General features: G+C 40.8%; 1 protein-coding gene across 3 annotated transcripts in view; it reads left to right on the plus strand.

Annotated features, from left to right (window-relative positions):
- Positions 1-21,113, plus strand: part of CHN2 (chimerin 2) — a 397,849-nt gene that overhangs the window by 141,653 nt on the left and 235,083 nt on the right. For all 3 annotated transcript variants that reach the window (XM_056519888.1, XM_056519889.1, XM_056519890.1), the window contains one exon: positions 12,056-12,094. In XM_056519888.1, coding sequence (XP_056375863.1) covers positions 12,056-12,094 — 39 coding nt within the window. The remainder of the gene's footprint in view (positions 1-12,055; positions 12,095-21,113) is intronic.

Genomic DNA, 21,113 nt, shown 5'->3' on the forward strand with positions numbered 1-21,113 from the left:
ACACAGTTGTCTAGGAGCCGTGCATTAACAGGCTCTGACTTTGTACATAGTGCCCGCAATGCACCATGATTCGACTTGACAGAATTCACAGCATGCAACCATGGCAACAGCAGACATCTTTTTAATCAATAACAGAGACTTCTAGTTCCATTATTGTGTGTTTATTACACTCCGCTAGTCTGCATTATTTTATTTTTATTTAAAAAAAAACATTTTATATTTTCTTCCCATCCCAGATTACGTTAGTTCCTATAAATGGCTAGCTTTGTAGGATTAAAGCTTTGAATTACAACATATGATTACAACATGTGCTCATTCATATGATTGTAATGGGTTCCTGCTGTTTAATTGGGTTGTCAATAAAAAACAATGAAAGAAAAGTCTTGTCTTGTCATGCACATTAGATACATTTCAATGGATTCTGCCAATACCCATGAGAGAAAACAAGCCTCCTCCCCGAAAAGAGGAACTCAGGGGAGAAAAAGCCCCTTTAGCATCTCTTTATCTCATTTATGACCCATCTATGATTTTGGGATGCCCTACACCTTTTCCAGCTGTTGACTGAGCATACATTTTTATAGCAGAGTGACAGGTCAGTAAGCCATTTATATCACAAAGCATAAGGCATGCTCAAATCCTTTATCCCTGTCTTTGTTTCCCCAACAGCAAGCATCGGGGGACAGTTAGGTGTTTATTCACACCACTTTTTTGAAATACAGTTCAAAACGTGTGTACGGTAAAAACTGTATACGGTTTGAAAAATTATGTCTGGTTGCATCCGTTTTTAAGAAAAAAAATGTATACGTTTTAACTTTTTCACTCCATTATAAATAAAATTTCACTTGTTTGATAGAAATTCCAAGAAAAAAACTGTGCAAAGTCAAAAACCATGTGGTGCAAACTGGATAGAACCGTTCGCACATACGGTTCTCTACGGTTCCCATTGACTCCCATGTTAAAATCCTGTATATGGTTTCAATAAGTTTTTTTTGTGGTAGGCTATGGTTTTGGGTACAGGAAAAAAAAAAGACAAAACCATACAAGATGCAAAACGGATGCAACCGGATGCATCGTTTGGCATACGGTTTTCAATGGAGAGTCAATGCATACGGTTTTCAATACGGTTCCATACGGTTTTCAAATTGAAAGTGTATACGGGAACTGTATTGCAAAAACGTGGTGTGAATGCACCCTTAGACTGCCCACATACATATCATCTTAAAGAACAACTCTAGTGAAAAACCTAATAACCTAATAAACATTCATTTACCTTACACCGCTCACCTGGTACCGCTGATATCATTGTACTGTCCTCCAACCCTTATCCTCTTGTGGCTCAGCAAATCACTGTCCACATCGATGTCTCGTCTTGACCAGTGATAGGCTAATCAGCAGTGTCATATAACAAATTCATGCCCGGCCTTCTTCCTGTATATCAGCAACACTGTAACATTGACTTCTTTTCCCTTGTCTTGTCAACCACAGGACAGCACCTACTCCTCTCTGCTATGCCATGGAAAGTGCACTGAACTGCACAGGTTGACTCTGTGTTGAGGGATGATGTACAGTACTATATATGGCATGTGGGGAAAGAAGGGGTTACTGATGCACTGTGTCTGCAAGGTGCTATGTAAAAAAAGGAAAATAACAGCAGCAGGACAGCAAGGTAGGGGTTACACTGAACACAGAACTGTTGCTTATGCTGATGATGACAAAAATCTTGCAGACTAAATAGAAGGTGGGAGATGATTACATTTTGAATGCAGTATTGTCTACATAGAAAGGATTGTATTTACCTTCCAGGCACAGCAGTAACCTTCTGGAGGAGGCAGCCAGGCTCACAGCTTGCAGTAACCCAGCCCAGACTTGTTCCCTTACTCCTACACATAACAGTAGCTACCCCAACCCCTCTTCCTGTCCTGGTCTCTCTGTTAGTAAAGACACAAATCCTCAAACACTAGCAGAAAAGGCTTTAGAATTCACATACGCTATGAAATGAAGGGAAGTTGTTTAAAATCATTTAAGTGAATTGGTTAAAGGGAAATTGGTTAAATGACTATTTAAACTAATAGAGGTGAGTCCTCTGTTCTAATTGTAATTACTATATATTTTGCCAGTACAAACAATTATTTTAAGAATGTCTCCTTTTTGAGGATAGTATTCAATAGATTGGTACTTTGGGGGAGATTTATCAAAACCTGTCCAGAGGAAAAGTTGTCCAGTTGCCCATAGCAACCAATTAGATTGCCTCTTTCATTTTTAACAAGGCCTCTGAAAAATGAAAGAAGCGATCTGATTGGTTGCTATGGGCAACTGGACAACTTTCCCCTGGACAGGTTTTGATAAATCTCAATCTTTAAGTTTTAAAAAGGCAGCTGAATAATAAAATCTGATTGGTTGCTTTTGGAAACGGCATCATCTCATTCCTTAAAGAACATGGCTATTTTGCATACTGCCAAAATAGGCATAAATAAATAAAAAATAAGTGTATCATGGCCTTAGACCTAAAGCACCTAAACCACCTCTCCCACCATCTAATGCAGTCCTCAGGAGAGCTCCGGACCTACAGCTTGTTACTCATGAGAACGTTCCCACGAGTGACGTGTGCGCAGAACTTCAAGGCTGATCTTCTCTCACCTGTCTGTAATTGATTTAACATTCTAATTCGGCACCACATTATGCCCTGGCTGAGGCAGAAAAATATCGACTTGGCAGGTGAAGAAAATCACATGTAATCAGTATTTTCAAGCAGCTTTTCTCCTTTGAAAAAGTGACAAGACAGGCAGAGCGTAATTGGATTTAGAGATTAAGGAAGATAAAATGATGCAAGCTGTAAATATGTATGTGCCAGCAACATAACTGTGATTTATTTACAGATAGTAAATTAACCAGATGGAAAGAAAGGATAAAAAGTTTAAAGGAGTTGTCCAGTTTAGTTTGTTTTAAAATGAGCCTTAATGAGAATAACTAATAGATTGTATTCATAAAAGTTGCAGTGTTCTCACATATCAGTGCCAGTCCTGGGGTCCATGGGGGAATTTATCATTGGTTTTACCCCGGTTTTGTGATGTACGTTTGTTTCACAGTTTGTCTCAGATGCTGTTTTGAGACTTTTAATTGCAACTTTTGCTTTAGAAGGTTTTTCAAAAAGAACATACCAAGTCATGAGTTCAGTTGATATCCTGCAGTGGTCAGGAATTTAGGATGTGCGACTTTTCAGTTTCTCACATCTTTTGTCGCAACTGTGCTAACTTTGGCACAAATCTACACCACCCCTGACTTCGCTTACAGAACTGACTGTGAACAGCATTTTTAAAAAGTCGCACATTTTTTCTCACGGAATAAAAAGTTGCACAAAAAGTCACAGGGGAATCATCATATAAAGTGTTGCACTGAAGTAAGAAATTTGATCAGCACCAGATTTATCACTTGCCCTACATCATGTAATAAATCTGGTGCAGGTACACAGTGTCCACCACATGAATTAATGGGGTAAAAGACGATCACTTACATCACTCTTGATGAATTCCCCCCCCCCCCATATGGTTTAGGCTTGTCTTGACATAGCAAAGAGCTTCCTCCAGCACTGTGTTAATAATATGCTGGTAGGGGGCCGGCTGTGGGGCTCAATTTACTAGCTAACCCAGCTCCCTATTTCTGTCTCTCTATCATTCATAATGAAGTAGGGCACCAGTTTAGGCCTTAGACCATGTTGTTAGCACTAAGATTACTTATTTAATGGGAAAATGCTGGGTAAACTGACTTAGAAATGGACCTAGAAACATGCATAATGGAAATATCTCATTAAGAGCAATAATGTTATTAGTCTATCACCTGAGTTTAGGAGGACACAGGTGACAGACCGACAACAGCCACTATAATTACCACAACAGACCATATAAGTGATTACAGTGCAGTTACATCTGGTAACACACAGGTGACATCTTTTCTGATCAGAGTTGGTCACTTTCCTTTGTCTTCTTCAACTAGCTAAGACCATCATGATGATTTGTTCCAGCTACGACTCGTCTCTGCAGAAACTGCTATTTTAGGATCATATTTTTCCAGCACCAAACAGAGGCCAGAGGAAGCACTAAGCCAGTGTGAAACAACAGCTTCTGTGGTCTTATTGTACCCCCCCCCCCCCACCGTGTCCCTCCCCGACTAGTGCTGTCTGTATATGTGAGTATGCAATAAAAGAAGAACCTTGAAGATTTGGTGAGTCGCCGACTGTTCCTTTTCTTATTTTAATGTGTCCTAAACAGTCACAATGCTCCCTTTGGTGTCCCACATAGTAAAGTGGGTAGATAAGTGGGCTGGGGAAGAGAAAGTAGGTCCCCCACATTAGAAAGTTAGAGCGCTCCATAGTCTCCCCCAGTCTATAGGTGCCTCCTGTAGGTAGACCACCAAAGATAGCTGCCCCCTGTAGGTAGACCTCCCTAGATAGTTATCTCCCTGTAGGCAGAACCGTTTAGATGCCTCCCTATAGGTAGCAGCCTCCCTGTAGGCAGCAGTCCCCTTGTAGATATCACGGCACTCCAGAGTTCTTTTGCAATAAAGTGTTTCTTTATTCAGACAAAGTGTACATCTTAAACGCAGCACGCGTTCCGGCCACAACAGCCTTTTTCAACTGCATGGCTACAACATAAACAGGGATGCTATTTAAAGCACCCGGCACATAAGATAAACGTCATAAAACACATCCCGGTAAACCCAGACCAACCCCCCTGTGACGTAGTCATTGCATAATGCGAAAATAATATGACTTTTTTCTGAATGAGTTGTAATGGAAGGGGCGGTACTTCAAGTCAGCTGTTGTAACTATGAAAGAAAACAAAACACATGTATAAGTTTTTTGAACAGGTAATCACCATCACTAGTACAGTAAGTTAGAAAGTTCATACTCGCGGTTTAAACCGCGGGGCTCCAATGTGTCAAGTTTATGTATCCAGTACGCCTCTTTACGGGCTAACAATTTCTTTAGATCCCCACCTCTCCGTGGTGGAATGACCTCGTTCACCACCTGGAACTGTAATTGAGAAATGTTATGCTTCTTGTTATGAAAATGAAAAGGAATTGGTAATAAGAGATTTTTATTACCAATTCCTTTTCATTTTCATAACAAGAAGCATAATATTTCTCAATTACAGTTCTAGGTGGTGGACGAGGTCATTCCACCACGGAGAGGTGGGGATCTAAAGAAATTGTTAGCCCGTAAAGAGGCGTACTGGATACATAAACTTTACACATTGGAGCCCCGCGGTTTAAACCGCGAGTATGAACTTTCTAACTTTCTGTTCTAGTGATGGTGATTACCTGTTCAAAAAACTTATAGATGTGTTTTGTTTTCTTTCATAGTTACAACGGCCGACTTGAAGTACCGCCCCTTCCATTACAACTCATTCAGAAAAAAGTCACATGATTTTCGTATTATGCAAAGACTACGTCACAGGGGGGTTGGTCTGGGTTTACCGGGATGTGTTTGATGACGTTTATCTTATGTGATGGGTGCTTTAAAAAAGCATCCCTGTTTATGTTGTAGCCATGCAGTTGAAAAAGGCTGTTGTGGCCGGAATGCGTGCTGCGTTTAAGATGTACACTTTGTCTGAATAAATAAACACTTTATTGCAAAAGAACTCTGGAGTGCCGGGATTACTTTATACTTACCTTGGATATATTCATCCCTGGCACCCATATCTCTACAGTGCCGACCCGAATACTTTGTGGATTGCCCTACAGATGTCAACTGCTCTGTAGGTAGCAGTCTCCCTGTGGATAATTGCCCCCTGTAGGTAGCAGTCCTCTGTAAATAGTAGCTCTCCTGTAGGTAGCAGTCCTCCTCTAGATAGTTACCCCCCTGTAGGTAGTAGCCATCCTGTAGGTAGCATTCCCCTATAGAAAGTTACCCCCTGGAGGAAGCAGCCAACCTGTAGATAGCGGTCCCCCTGTAGATAGATGCCCCCCTGTAGGTAGGAGCAGCCCTGCAGGTAGCAGTGACCCTTTAGATAGTTCCCCTCCTGTAGGTAGAAGCCACCCTGTAGATAGCAATCCCTATAGTTGCCCTCCTGACAGCCAAATATTCTTCTGTGCTCAACTGTTCTTTCAGTACAGGGTCAAGATCTATTGCTATGGTCTATAGTACTAAGCAGTTGGTCCTTCAACTGGAGGAACAGTGAAGCACAGAACCTGAAGAGACTGACGGCAGAAGCAGTGGCTGGGCTGGCCAGACTTACTGCTCCTCAGCACCTGGTCCTCCATGGTCTGCTGTCTCCCCTGTGCTGACGCTGACCTCGGCATAAAGATGAAGTAGCGCCGTACATGTCCCGCTACTCTATCTCCCAACTTCCTGGCTCTGCAAAAAAGGTGTTTTAAACAAAAGCGAGACATGAAGGGGCCATTCCTGAATGGTGGAACTTGACCCCAAAACATGCATGGAACTCAAGTAATGAAGTAATGTTTATTGAAGTTTTTTTTTTTTTTTTGCTTTTACAACCTAAAATAAAACAATGTAAGTTTTTTCCTCACTCAGCACACAGTACATGTAAATTAGACACCTTATATGAATATAGTTCTTCAGGAGAAGTTCTGTAAAAAACATACAAACCCCAGAAGGGGTAAAAGAGTCTTACAAAAGTATATGAGACAATATCAGATGATTAGAAGACCAACAAATAGGGAGGACATTTACAAAGACTGCTGTTTCGCATGGACTGTGTGAGCAGGATTCATCAAAAGGTGCATGCTTCTTGATCAACACACATGTGCAGCAGCCTCAGAAATCTATACTGAGTGCACTGCCTGTTCTATCTACAGTGCCCAATTAACCTTTGTAATAAAATGTTGACTAGTAGTGGATTGTCCTTGATCCAATTCTGTGCAACCTTCCTAACCTGATACAATATGCCTATAACTATTAGCTTTAGTTCTCATCAGCACAGAGAGAATCAGAGCAACCTGAGATGTGAACAGTTAGGCCTGCCGGTACCGTAACAGAGAATCCATATGTTATTAGATCTAGGACATCAGCCCAGTACCATGTCAGCTGAATCATATCTACCTGGGGTGCTGTACAGCAGTTACATTTCGAGTTGGTCTTCAAACCAATCTTAGGCTGGGTTCACACCACGTTTTTGCAATACAGTTCCCGTGTACGTTCTCAATTTGGAAACCATATGGAACCATATTGAAAACCGTATGCATTGACTCTTCATTGAAAACCGTATGCTAAAGGATGCATCCGGTTGTGTCTGTTTTGCATCCTGTACGGTTTTGTCAGTTTTTTTCCCGTACTCAAAACCGTAGCCTACCACGGTTTTTGGTCAGGGTGAAAAATCGTATTGAAACGTATAGATTTTTTTAAAACATGGGAGTCAATTGGAACCGTACAGAACTATACCTGCATACGGTTCCATACGTTTTTAACCATACGGTTTTTGACTTTGCACAGTTTTTTTCTTGGAATTTCAATCAAACAAGTGAAACTTTATTCAGAATGGAGTGAAAAGTTAAAAACGTATACTTTTTTTCTTTTAAAAAAATGGATGAAACCGGACATCATTTTTTCAAACCGTATATGGTTTTCAACCGTGTATGGATTCAAATTTGTACACCCGTTTTGATACAGTTTAGTCAGGTTTTGAGGAATCCATTTTTTTTAATCAAAAACCTGATACGGGAGCTATTGCAAAAACGTGGTGTGAATGCAGCCTTAACCTGCGTTAATAGCCGACATGCAGCGATTGCCGCGGCCGGCTATTAACCCTTTAGATCGCTGCTGTCAACTTTGTCTAAAGGGATATTTAAACCATCCTTGGTGGTCCAGCAATCCACTGCTGAGGTAGCCAGAGGGCTTACCTCTCCTCCTGTGGCTGCTGTGACTCTGAGAATGATAAAGCCTGTCAGGACCAGGCTTTATCAATCGAGCACAGAGTACACAGATCAATGTGGTTCTATGAAACCCCATTGATCTGTATGAGTAATCTAATGATTCCTCCTAAACGTCCCCTATGGGGACTAAAGGTGTAAAAAAATTGTTGAATTAAAACTAAAAAAAAAAAACAATTAACCCCTTCCTTTTTAAAAGTTTAAATCACCCCCCTTTTCCCAAATTCCATATAAAAAATATGTAACCATAATAAAAATAAACATATGTGGCATCGCTGTGTGCATCAATGTCCAAACTATAAAAATATATTGTTAATTAAGCTGCACGGTCAATGGCGTACACGCAAAAAAATTCTAAAGTCCAAAATAGCGTATTTTTGGTAACTTTTTCATGAAAAAAGGAATAAAAAAGCGATCAAAAAGTCTGATCAATACAAAAATGATATAGGGGTCAGAAGATGACCAAAATTTTCAAAAGTTTCAAAATGTAGTTTTTTCTTCAATTTTGTCATACAATGATAAGCCATCATATGGATTTTTAGGTGCAAAATTGAAAGGGTTATGATTTTTAAAAGGTAAGGAGGAAAAAACGAAAGTGCAAGAACGGTCAAACGCTCAGTCTTTAAGGGGTTAAAGAGGAACAGCGGTGCTTTGTAGACCTTGTGGAGTAAATAAATATGTGATAGACTATGGGCTAGGATCAATGAGAGAAGTAGCACATAACTCAAAATTTCTTCCCACATTTCCTTACCTAGGGAACTTAGATCTTTTTGTCATTTAGCTCTCACTGTTAGGCCAGGTTTACATGGGTGAAAAAATGTGCAGAATGTCCGCACAGTTGTTGACATTCCGCACATTTGACTAACAGGCGGGCGCTAGGACCACTAGGAAATGCGCCGTCTCATAGATGGCAATACATTTTCTTGCAGTATCTGAAGAAAGAATAGACGAGTATATTCTTTCTGCGAATGCTGGAATCTAAATTTTGGCTGCGTAAACAGTGCAGAAAATTCCTTTACAATAAATGGGACTCTGCTGCTACTGTCAGGAATGGGCAGGGAAGGAGTGCACTCTAATCTCGCCCGCTCCCCTGTCCCTGCCTACTTATGTACCTGCCCTAAACGACAGGTCCATAACCACGAAGGCAGTCCCTTCCTATATACGTGAGGGGCGGAATTGTCAAAATAATAAACTACAATGACACAGACTAGGTTCGGGGACAGTAGGAACAGACAGACTAACAAAAGAAGACTAAACACTCAAACAATAAGTCCAATGTCAACCATCCGCGTCTGAAGCCAGGAGATGTCACAGTACAGAATCGCTAATACCAGAGAGAATAGTCAGAGAGAGGAGCCAAAGGTTCAAAAAGCCAGATATTACCAATGCAGAAGACAGCTAGCAAGAGTACAAACTGAGCTCTTTAGCAAGCACTGACTGGGAGTAGACTGCCAACTTCTATGGATCCAGAACAGATGCTGCAATCAAGGTCAACTGACCAGTCCAGATAGCCGGGCATAACCCAGCAACAAAAAACAACAAAGAAGCTGTCAGAACCTTTTAACCATATAAGTTCTGACAGCTACAGAATGTCGGACAGTCTGCCATGGAAACATAGCCTTAGAGGGGAAACTTTCAGAAAAAAGGGGAGGAGGTGTTTTTACAGTTGATGGTAATGGTAGCTGTGAATATTGGGAATACCAACAGCAACACTTTTTAACAAATAATTGTCACCACAAACATTTTTGTCAGTATTCTAAGAATTCGTCATTTCTAAGAACTCCCTTTCCTAACAGCACCAAAAAAAGCTGAGATGTCAAATATACATATTATTTACCATACTTTCCTTCGAGCACAAATAATTCTCTGTGGTTTATCAGGAAACCAGGACATCTTGGCAATAAAAATGAACTGTCAGATGTAACAAGCTAAAGTGCTTTTAATGCCTATTCTTTACATTAAAGATGAAAAAACTTTAAAATAAAATATTTACTTTGGGCTGACCTGGTTCAGAAAAAGGCATGGTTGATCGCCCGTATGTACCGTATAAGTCAAGGAGCGATGCAGCAGGTACTCTGTATGTGTACATATGGTGTCTCAATGAGGCACTCATTCTTCTGGTGAGATTCCTTTCTTGATACAACATCTAATGGAACCTCTTACTCATTTTTGCAAAAAACCCTACACAAATCCTTTTACAGGGACAAATTCAGCATAATTTGGGCATTTTGTGATATGAGTTCTTAAGAGTACATGGATACTTCTGTTTACTTATGTGGAAAGTCACCCTTAGCGGGCACGTAGGAACCATTATTATAGTTATTAATCTAGCTGCTTTCTTCAATGCGTGGAGACTAAATATAATTTGAAAACAACAGTGACATATGGATTTAATCTTTAGCTTTGTGCACAGCCTGCGGTGGTCAAAAAAACCTATCCATCTAGTCGTTTCCACATAACTGGCAGTAGCCATAACTGCATTGGCTTAATGTACATGTCTTTGTGGAATCATAAATAATGATATCCATTTCTACAAGTAAATTACATTTGGTAACTGTCCACAATAATGTGCGTGGGGTACAGTACAAGTATGAGAGAAGCTGTGCTAAAACACAGTGCCTTATATTATTTAACTCAAACACATCTCATGTACAGAACTTCACAAAAATGTAGCTTGTTTGAAAATAGTATTGTTGTACACGATACACTGTCTTATTTTTCAAAGATGCCTGCAGTTTCATTAGAGCAAGTGTAAGCACCAGGTAAATCTGGGCAAGGGAATACCAGACTTTGTTGACGTCATTACTTGTCAAGGTGAAAGCGTTGGTAGATGGAGGGGACAAAACTATGGCTTTGGGGTCCAACAGCCCACAATGCCTAAAACCTATTCAGGCTCCTTAGGATGACTTTAAGGTGCAGTTCCCAGGGTTACTGAGTGGAAACTTTATAGAGGGACTTAAGGGACTCTGATGGAACTAATGCCTGCAGTTCCATTAGAGCAGGTGTAAGTACCAGGTAAATCTGGGTAAGTACACACTGGCCCTGGTGGATATCAGTGCTTGTCAAGGTGAAAGTGAGGTAGATGGAGGGGACAACACTATGGCTTTGGTGTCCAACAGCCTACTTCAAAAAGTGAATAAAATGGGGTTTTCCCGTGAACAACACTTATCAAGTAGCTTCAGGATTGTTATTGACTCTTTGATCAAAATCAGGGTTTGACTGCTGTGACACAACTGATATTGTACTCCTAAGGCCCATAGAGGTGAACGAAGCAGTTGTGTGAGAACCACTTCATGTAACTTGGGGGGCACATGACCCCTGTTATCATGATCATTGGGGGTCCCAGCGGTTGGATCCCTACTGATTGGAAACTCATCACATATCCTGCAGATAGCTGATGAATGTTGGTGATGGGAAACACTCTTTAAAGAGGTTGTGCCTCCTTCTGTGCCAAGTGAACAATGCCTATGTGTATACCTTATTATTGCATTATAAAAAGGTGTTTTCCTGCTCAGCACCCCTACCCTTAATCAGAGTGGAGAGATGCAAACTGTGATGTCCTATGATAGACTCATCAGCATTTAATTGATGACTTATTGATTTAACTATTTACTGCATAAGACTACATTCTTCTAGAACAGGCCTCAATATTGCCTGAGACGGGTTTCTGTGAGCTGTGTGTTTTAGTAAATATGTGCATTTCCCTAGAAATAACAAATCTGGAACTTTTTATTTTTTTTATAGCTCAGTTTTTTTTATAGCTGACTGGGAGCTGGGGGGTGTCCCTACATTGTCTGAGACTGTCCAATCACAGCTAACAGTGTCACCCCCCCCCCCCCCCCAAGCTGTGTAATCATACATTTCTCATCATAATTACAGAAATATTTACTAAAACTACTTACGTTACTGTTTGCCCATTGGTCCTTCACAAAATAAAGAGAAAATCAGAGGCACCATTTACAAATGCACTATTTCAGTAGTCTTCCAGAATTAATAGCATTTGTTTGTTTGACTTGTTGGTGCATAATGCAGGTGTATTGTTTTCTGTATAGATGCATCTTATCAATATGTCTGTCTTTCTGACCTGAAGCTGTTCCCACCGGATAGCCATGAATTTGATAATATATTCACTTCCCAGAACAGTCAAGTAATGGATTGATTTCTTTTCTAGATGCAGAGGAGTACCAGCCCCCAATTTGGAAATCATACTGTGAGTATAACTTGAATATTGTTTATCTCCTTCCTTTCTAGACCATGTGTATATCTATGAAACCTAGAGATAATTCATTTTAGATTAATATTTGGATTTTTGTTGACACTGAGTGCATCCTACAAAAATCCAGAGTGCACTTCTTGGGTCACACTATGTATCCCCCTAAACAGGGTATTTTAAACTATACATATACAGTGCACTATGTTCTCTGTGGCATGTTATTTCACTACATGTTATATCACAGGCGTGCCAATGGTTACCCACTCTTGGAAAGAGCTGCAATGCTTAGTTTCTGCCTGACTCTTATGATGATGACAGGTCCTAGCAGTCACATTTTTTGAGTTCTAAAAATGTCTTCCAGTACACAGATACCCCCAGGACTTATGGCAGGGCAGAATAGTGGAACTAGTATAGCATATAACTGCTCACCACAGATGTCAATTTAAGTAGTAGTCTTGCAGGATAGCTCAAATAAAGTGCATGCAACAGACACATAGCAGGATATCACAAACTGAAAGGAAATATCTAAAACAACGGTACCAACAGTACTAAACAAAACTCTGTTACAAAAGAGAAACCTCCAAAACCAAATGCCAAAACCCACATGAGAGTCGCTGGACAAAACACAATATCAACGAAATCAACATATAGACAACATATGGCAGACATGCTAACCTAAGAGTATCAAAAAAGGAAAGTAAGGATGTCTCATGAAAGTTGTTAGAGTACGGCTACCTCCACCACGTGGTCTTATTGTAGGTGCGCTGCTACAGTGTTTAGAGTGTTTGTGCATGGAGGTTATTTTAGTACACATCAACTTCTACTATGCATCCATATTATAAGCACTGTCGTTTTTGTTGAAACAGTTAGTATATAGTACGTTGCTTATGGCATAAAATGACAAAAGGAGTCACAACTGAAAAATAAAGGTGAATCGTTAGTATCTAATTTTTATAATAAATAGTAGTAAAGTAGAGATATTGAACATTGCAAAGAATAGAAACATGAAGAATATAAGAAAGTTGTACAACATTATTATACAATATCTAAAGCAGTATTTCCCGAACAGGGAGCCTCAAGCTATTGTAAAACTATAATTCCAGCATGCCTGGACAGCCTTCAGCTGTCCAGGCATGCTGGGAGTGGTACTTTTGCAACAGATGGAGGCTCCCTGTTTGGAAAACACTGGCCTAAAGGGGATCCTGTTACCTCAAAATTCTGTCCAATCTACTGACATGTTATTATAAAGCAAGTGAAGCTTAGCAGATTGATAAATAGTGCTTTTGGAAAAAATTTAGTATAACTTGCAACTGATTTTATGAATATATTTGCCTATTCTGGGCTTAAAAGTTTAGTGGGCAGTCTCTGATGGGCAGTCTCATACAGTGACCAACGGTCTCTACTGTATAGGGTAGGGCACATGTAAAGCAACGGATACGCTGATGACCCAATAGTGTGCCTCCTGCCTGTCTTCTCCTGACAGCAATCTGCCGCTATGAGCAGATACACATGGATCAGCGAACCGCCTGCACGCACCCGCAGTGTACTCACAGTCATCACAACTGCTCCCCCTGTTCCCTGAGCTAGGCCGAGAGCAGCTTCGATGACTGTGAGTACACTGCGTGTGCGCACGACGACTCGCAGGTCCATGTGTCTGCTCATAGCGGCGGATTGCCTCTATGAGCAGACAGGCACAGCAGAATAGGGTTGGTTCATTGGCTGCTGTTACATGTGACCCTACCCTAATACTAAATATTTTCCCATAACACCATATATCAATCTACTCAACTCCTCCTCCTTTATAACATGTTGCTGACACATAAGAATGCTTGTTGTAAAGCAGACCTGTCATCACTTCATGATGCCTCAACAAAGAGTTATTGATGTGGCCCCTAGTGGCTTCACCCTGTTCAACACCCTTAAAGTGGTATTCCAGGATTTTTTTTTTTAATTTGACTATGCAACGGGGCTGTAAAGTTAGTGTAATATAATAACATAATATAGTGTCTGTACCTGTTTGTGATGGGTTTCTCACAATTCTTCTGTGATTTTTACTCCAATATTTATTTTTATCAGCATACAAAATGACTGTTGTCTCAGATTTTTCCCAGTTTGCAATGCAGCCGAGACCTGACTCACTAGTCAGCTGATGACAGGGAGCCTGTCTGCTTCAATGGGTGGAGGGATCGCTTGGTGGGAGAAAGATCAATCTGCAACTAATGCAACAGCTCTATGCACCCTGATTGAAAACCACACTGATTTGAATGGATGCAGCTCATTTATGTTTCAATGGTTGGGGTGGCTGATGTGTGGGAGGGAGGAAGATGGAATTGTGGGATTTGTAGTAAAAAAAAAAGAAAAGTCAAACAGGAAATACTGGTTCACGAACAGCTAGCCACAGTGTTATGGTAATCTCACAACATAGCCATTTAGCCCCAAGACAAGCGCAGATCCTTCCTAAGCATGTCCATTACTGTCTGGCAGGTACGTACTAAAATCACCTTATGCTGGAGAACCACTTTAATTCATAGATCCCTTCTTAAATTCAGCCAGAGAAAGAGATCTCAATCAAGGCTGGAGCGGCAGGGAGAAGCAACCAAGGACAACTTGTGGTTCCCCCAGGAAGAAAGTAATGACAGGCCCCTTTTTAGGTTGTATATACAATGCAGTCGTAAAGTGTTCAGACCATTTCCGTTATTTTTTTTTCATTTTGTTATATTGTGCTAAAATAAAAAAAAAACTAAATTTTCCCCCATCATTCTGCATTCAATACCCCATAATAAGAATGTGAAAATAGAACATTAAAAATGTTTTCAAATTTATTAATAAGGAAAAATGTTTACATGGACATAAGTACTCAGTCCCTTTGCTATCACATCTATAATATATTTCTTGGGCCTCCTATTTCTATATTTGATCATCTCTGAGATGTTTCTACACCTTGAATGGAGTCAAATGTGGTAAATTCAGTTGATTGGACAGGATTTGGAACAACATTACCCTGTCTATATAAGGAGTCATAGCTGACAATGTATATCAGAGCAAAAACCAAGCCATAAGGTAGAAAGAACTGTCTGAAGAGCTTAGAAACAGGATTGTATGAAGACACCGATCTGGAGAAGAGTACAAAAACATTTCAGCTGTGCCAAAAGTTCCCAAGAGCACAGAGGTCTCCGTAATTCTTAAATTGAAGTTTGGAAAAAACTAAACATTTCCTAGAGCTGTCTGTCACCTCAGACTAAGTAATTTGGGGATAAGTGCCTTGGCAAGAAACCAATGGTCTCTAGCTGAGCTTCGAAGATCATGTGTACAGATGGGAGAAACTTCCAGAAGGTCAACCATCACTTCAGCACTCCACCACTCTGAGCTTTATGGCAGAGTGGCCAAAAAGAAGCCTCTCCTCAGTTAAAGGCACGCGAAAACCCGCTTGGTGTTTGCAAAAAAAAAAAACTAAATGACTCTCAGACTGAAAAACAAGGTTCTCTTTGCTGACGAAACTAAGATTGAACCTATCTGGAGGGAACCAGGCACGGCTCATCACCTGCACAAAACTGTCCCTACAAAGGAACATGGTGGTGGTGACATTATGCTGTGTTTTTCAGAGGCAAGGACAGGGAGACTGGTCAGGGTTGAGGTAAAGCTAAATGGAGTAATACAACAATATTCTTAATTAACACCTGATCCAGAATGTTCTGAATTTCAGACTGGGCTGAAGGTTTACCTTCCAACAAGACAATGGGGGAGATTTATCAAAACCTGTGTAGTGGAAGAGTGGTGTAGTTTCCAATAGCAACCAATCAGATTGTATCTTTCATTTAAAAGAAGTGATGATTAGTTGCTACTTGCTATAAGCAGCGAATCCACTCTTCCTCTAGACAGGTTTTGATAAACCTCCCCAGTGACCCTAAGCACACAGCCAAGACATTACAGGAGTGTCCCAGGAACTACTTTGTAAATGTCCTTGAATGGCCCAGACAGAGTCCTGACTTAACCCAATCAAACATCTCTGATGGGACCTAAAAATGGCTTCCACCGAGGATCTCCTCCATCCATCCTAGCAGAGCTTTAGAGAATCCACAGAGAATGGCACAAAATACCCAATTCCAGGTGTCCCCAAGAAGACTGAAGGCTGTATTGGCTACCAAAGGTGCTTACCGAGTAAAGTTAGGGTCACACATTGTGTATTTCTCACTGCACAAAATCTGGGAAATACGCTGCATATTCTCCTAAGTACAGACACAAAGCGCTACCAGTTGGCAGCCCTGTGTGCGCAGTAAGGCTTGGAGGTGGGCCTGCCCTTAATAATCATGTTGGTGTGCTGGCCCCACCTCTAAACCTCACTGCACACACAGGGCTGTTGCAGGTATTAAAAATTTGTATTAATGTGCATAGAAGCCAACAAAAGATGGAAAAATCTCCAAAAGGCATCAAATTACAGATTAGACATTCTTATAATATGTCAACAAAAGTTAGATTTTATTTCTGTCAATTACACTTTCAAAATAGCAGAAAACAAAAAAAAATGTTGGGGCAAGGTCAGATGAGTCTGGACATTTAAAACCTTTGAGATTGACATCACATGGTCTTCACAGATGATGAATGAGAACAATCCATGAGACTGGCAGGTTTCAGCTTTGCAAAGGGGGCAGTACAAGATATTAACTCTGCAGGGTGCCCAAACTTTTGCAGACGCCATTTTTTTGTTTTCTGTTATTTTGAAAGTGTAAATGATGGAAATAAAATCTAACTTTTGTTGACATATTATAAGAATGTCTAATCTGTAATTTGATGCTTTTTGGAGATTTTTCCATCTTTCCTTGGCATCTTTATGCACATTAATACAAATTTTTACCTGGGGTGCCCAAACTTTTGATCCCCACAGTATGTAGATATATATATATATATATATATATATATATATATATAAAATGTGTGTGTGTATGACCAATCTGCACTCTGTATCATGCCTTCATATGGCATCATGTAGGGTAAGGTATTTTGCTTTCTGTATTTTTTGCCCTTCAAGTGGACAGTTTTGATGTATATGGATTCAAAGGGTACATTTATACATGCCAGGAGTGTTGCTACATAGTGCTGCATCATTACTACATCGCAAAAAACACATGTTTAAAGAATACATCTAATGATGACTCTGGCCATAGGATGTGTGTTTAAATTTCACAGCAACTCCTTTAAAGGGGTTATCCAGGAAAAACCTTTTTTTTATATATCAACTGGCTCCAGAAAGTTAAACATTTTTTTTTATCTTACTTCTATTAAAAAATCTTAATCCTTTCAATACTTATGAGATTCTGAAGTTAAGGTTGTTCTTTTCTGTTTAAGTGCTCTCTGATGACACGTGTCTCGGGAACCGCCCAGTTTAGAAGAGGTTTGCTATGGGGATTTGCTTCTAAACTGGGCGTTTCCCGAGACACGTGTCATCAGAGAGCACTTAGACAGAAAAGAACAACCTTAACTTCAGAAGCTCATAAGTACTGAAAGGATTAAGATTTTTTAATAGAAGTAATTTACAAATCTGTTTAACTTTCTGGAGCCAGTTGATATATAAAAACAAGTTTTTTCCTGGATAACCCCTTTAAGCAAACAATGGGGAAGAGTTAATGTTGCAGTTGCACCAAAATTATGTTGGAAATTATGCTGAAAATACTGCCCAGATTTGCTATTGCAAATGTGCCAGAATTATGAAGCAGTTTTGGCACAATTAGCCCCAAAAACCATCTTATATCACTTTTGTCACATTTACTATGCATTTTCAACCCTTTTTTGGCATTTTTCCACCTGGTCCAAAAAGAGCAGTGGTCTTGGTAAAAAGAGCATGGCTTTGAGGAAAAGAGTGCATGGCTTTAGATGCTCCAAAATGTGGCAAATGTTGGTCATTGCGGCCAGGTGTTAGCTGGATGTCAATAGGGAAGTATAAATCACCAATGGTGTTTTTCTTTTGGTGTTTTTTGTCACCATTCTGTGGAACATTTGAATTTCTTCAGTGGAAATGTTGAAAACAATGGGAGGGTGCTAACCTTGAGAACGGTGCCCTTTTTGATAATAAAGCCATACGGTATCACAAAGATAACTCACATAGACAGTGACACTCTTCAGCCGTTTTATGAATAAGGACAGTTCCTCTGGCTGAAACTCGTAACCATCTATGTGAGTTGTCTTTGTGATACAGTATGGCTTTATAATAAAAAAAGCACAGTTCTCAAGATTTGTCACGCTGGTCAATCTGCTTCTTGGATACCTATTATTTTGGTGTTGTCCACATCGGTCCTGGCCTCGGCTGATAAGACGGGGGGGTTAGCTGAACTGTGCATTTATTGGTAGACTGCTGCACTGGATTTTGCTGCTGGATTATGCATGGATATTCAGCCATGTGAATGTGGGGATGCCAGATTAAAATTACCAAACTGTGAGGATGCCAGTTTAAAATTGCATGGGGGGCATGTTGCGGAGAGGTGTAAAGAGGTTGCTTGGGTATCAGTTTATTAGTTAAGAGTGAGGTTGAGGTTTAAAGGGGTACTCCGGTGAAAACCTTTTTTCTTTTAAATCAACTGGTGGCAGAAAGTTAAACATATTTATAAATTACTTATATTAAAAAATCTTAATCCTTCCAGTACTTATTAGCTGCTGAATGCTACAGAGGAAATTCCTTTCTTTTTGGAACACTGATGACATCACAAACACAGTGCTCTCTGCTGACATCTCTGTCCATTTTAGCAACCATGCATAGCAGATGTATGTTAAGGGCAGCATGGTGGCTCAGTGGTTAGCTGAGGACAACAATAAATAAAGCATTATTATTATTATTATTATTATAATAATGTCAGCAGAGAGAACTGTGCTCGTGATGTCATCCGAGAGCATTCCAAAAAGAAAATAATTTCCTCTGTAGTATTCAGCAGCTAATAAGTACAGGAAGGATTAAGATTTTTTAATAGAAGTAATTTACAAATATGTTTAACTTTCTGCCACCAGTTGATTTAAAAGAAAAAAGGTTTTCACCGGAGTACCCCTTTAAGTTCTCATGATCTGTTGTTTGTTTTACTGGCACCCAATTGGCCTGGACAGGTTCAATGGGCCTCAACTTGTCTCGTGTCGGACATGGAGGAGACTTTATCCATACCTGAGACCCTGGCTAAAGGGTCCGGTAGTATATCCTTATATTGTAGTTGAACCATACATAAGTTGAGATTCCTTGGTCCCACATAGCTATGGACTTTATTACTGATCTGCCTCTTTCTCGTAATAACACAGTCATCTGGGTGGTGGTTGATCGATTTTCAGAAATGGCTCATTTCATTCCACTACAGGGTCTTCCATCTGCCTCACAGCTGGCGAAGCACTTTCTTCAACATATTTTTCGTCTACATGGCTTTCCAAATCATATCGTCACAGATCGTGGAGTGCAGTTTGCTTCCAGGTTCTGGCGTGCACTCTGTTCTCGTCTTGACATCAATCTGGACTTCTCTGCCTACCACTCTCAGTTCAACGGTCAGGTGGAGAGGGTAAATTAATTTCTGGAGACTTATCTCAGCTCGTCAGGACAATTGGGTCGACCTTCTTACTTGGGCGGAATTCTCCTATAATCATAAGAATTCTTAGTCCATGAGGACTTATCCATTTTTTGTTGTGTATGGACATCATCTCCGTTCTCCTCTTCCAGTTCCACTTTCCTCCGGTGTACCAGCTGTTGATGAACTTGTCCGAGACTTCTCTTCCATTTGGCTACAAACTCAGCATTCTTTGTCTCTTGCCTCCTCACGCAGGAAGGCCCAGGCAGATAAGAAAAGAAGACCTCCTCCGTCTTTCTCTCCCGGTGACAAAGTTTGGTTATCCTCCAGGTACATTTGCTTCAAGATTCCCTGCTTCAAGCTGGGTCCTCTGTTCCTGGGTCCGTTTGAGGTCTTTCAAAAAATCAACCCTGTCTCATATAAACTCTGTCTGCCTTCTTCACTTTGTATTCCTAATTATTTTCATGTCTTCCTCCTCAAACCACTGGTACTCAACCGTTACTCACAAAAGAACACTGCTCCCACGCTCTCCTCAGGTTCCTCGGATGTTTACCAGGTCAAGGAAATTTTAGCCACTAAGACTGTGCAAGGAAGACGATTTTTCTTTGTCGACTGGAGGGGATTTTGTCCTGAGGAGAGATCTTGGGAGCCGGAGGAGAACATCCTGGACTGTAATCTTCTCAAACATTTTTTGAGCCTTAAAAAGAGGGAGGGACCATGGGGGGGGGGGGGGGGGTACTGTTACATCTTGCACTCCGGCCATGAGCGCATATCCCCTCCCACTGCCCCATCTGACGGGGCTGGGATTCGCATCGCAGGATGCGCCCGCATGCGAGTCCCAGTCCGTCTCTCACCTCCGTGTCTGTCTTCCTCCTCTCTCGCCCCCCACCTCCTAGGGCGCGCGCGGCCGAAGCTCTTTGATTTAGTGCGCCCATTATTATTGTTTGCACCTGCACTGTTCTTTATAAATTTTCGTACCTCCCATCACTCCCTGCCAGATCTTTGTTGCCCTAGTGCCTAGTGAAAGCATTTTCTGTGTTGCCTTGCCGTGTTCCAGACCCTTGTATTCCGTGACCTGACCTTGCTCCTTACCTCCAGCCCTGACCTCCTGCTATCCAGACCACGTTTTGCCTAATCCCTCCTGTACCTCACATCACCTCAGTCGCCTGTGTGGTCAAGTCGTGTCAGGGGCAGCGACCTGAGTGCCGCCTGTCAAAGCTAGACCATCTCACTTTGCGGCGGGATCTGGTGAAAACCAGCAGCTCCTTAGACTCCGCTCCCTGGCACGGCCTGCATGATCTGCCACACAGGTCCAGCGGACCTACTACCACCGTGTGAGTCCTGCCTACTGCCGTGAGTCTTTACAATATATATTGTATAAAAACAGCCATTATTGGAACATTGGCTGTTTTTTTTACAGCCAACATAAAAAAAAACAACAAAAAAAGTCTGGCATCACACTGGCAGTTTTTTTTTTTTCTATAACT

This window comes from Hyla sarda, chromosome 5 (genome assembly GCF_029499605.1).
Source record: "Hyla sarda isolate aHylSar1 chromosome 5, aHylSar1.hap1, whole genome shotgun sequence".
NCBI lineage: Eukaryota > Metazoa > Chordata > Amphibia > Anura > Hylidae > Hyla > Hyla sarda.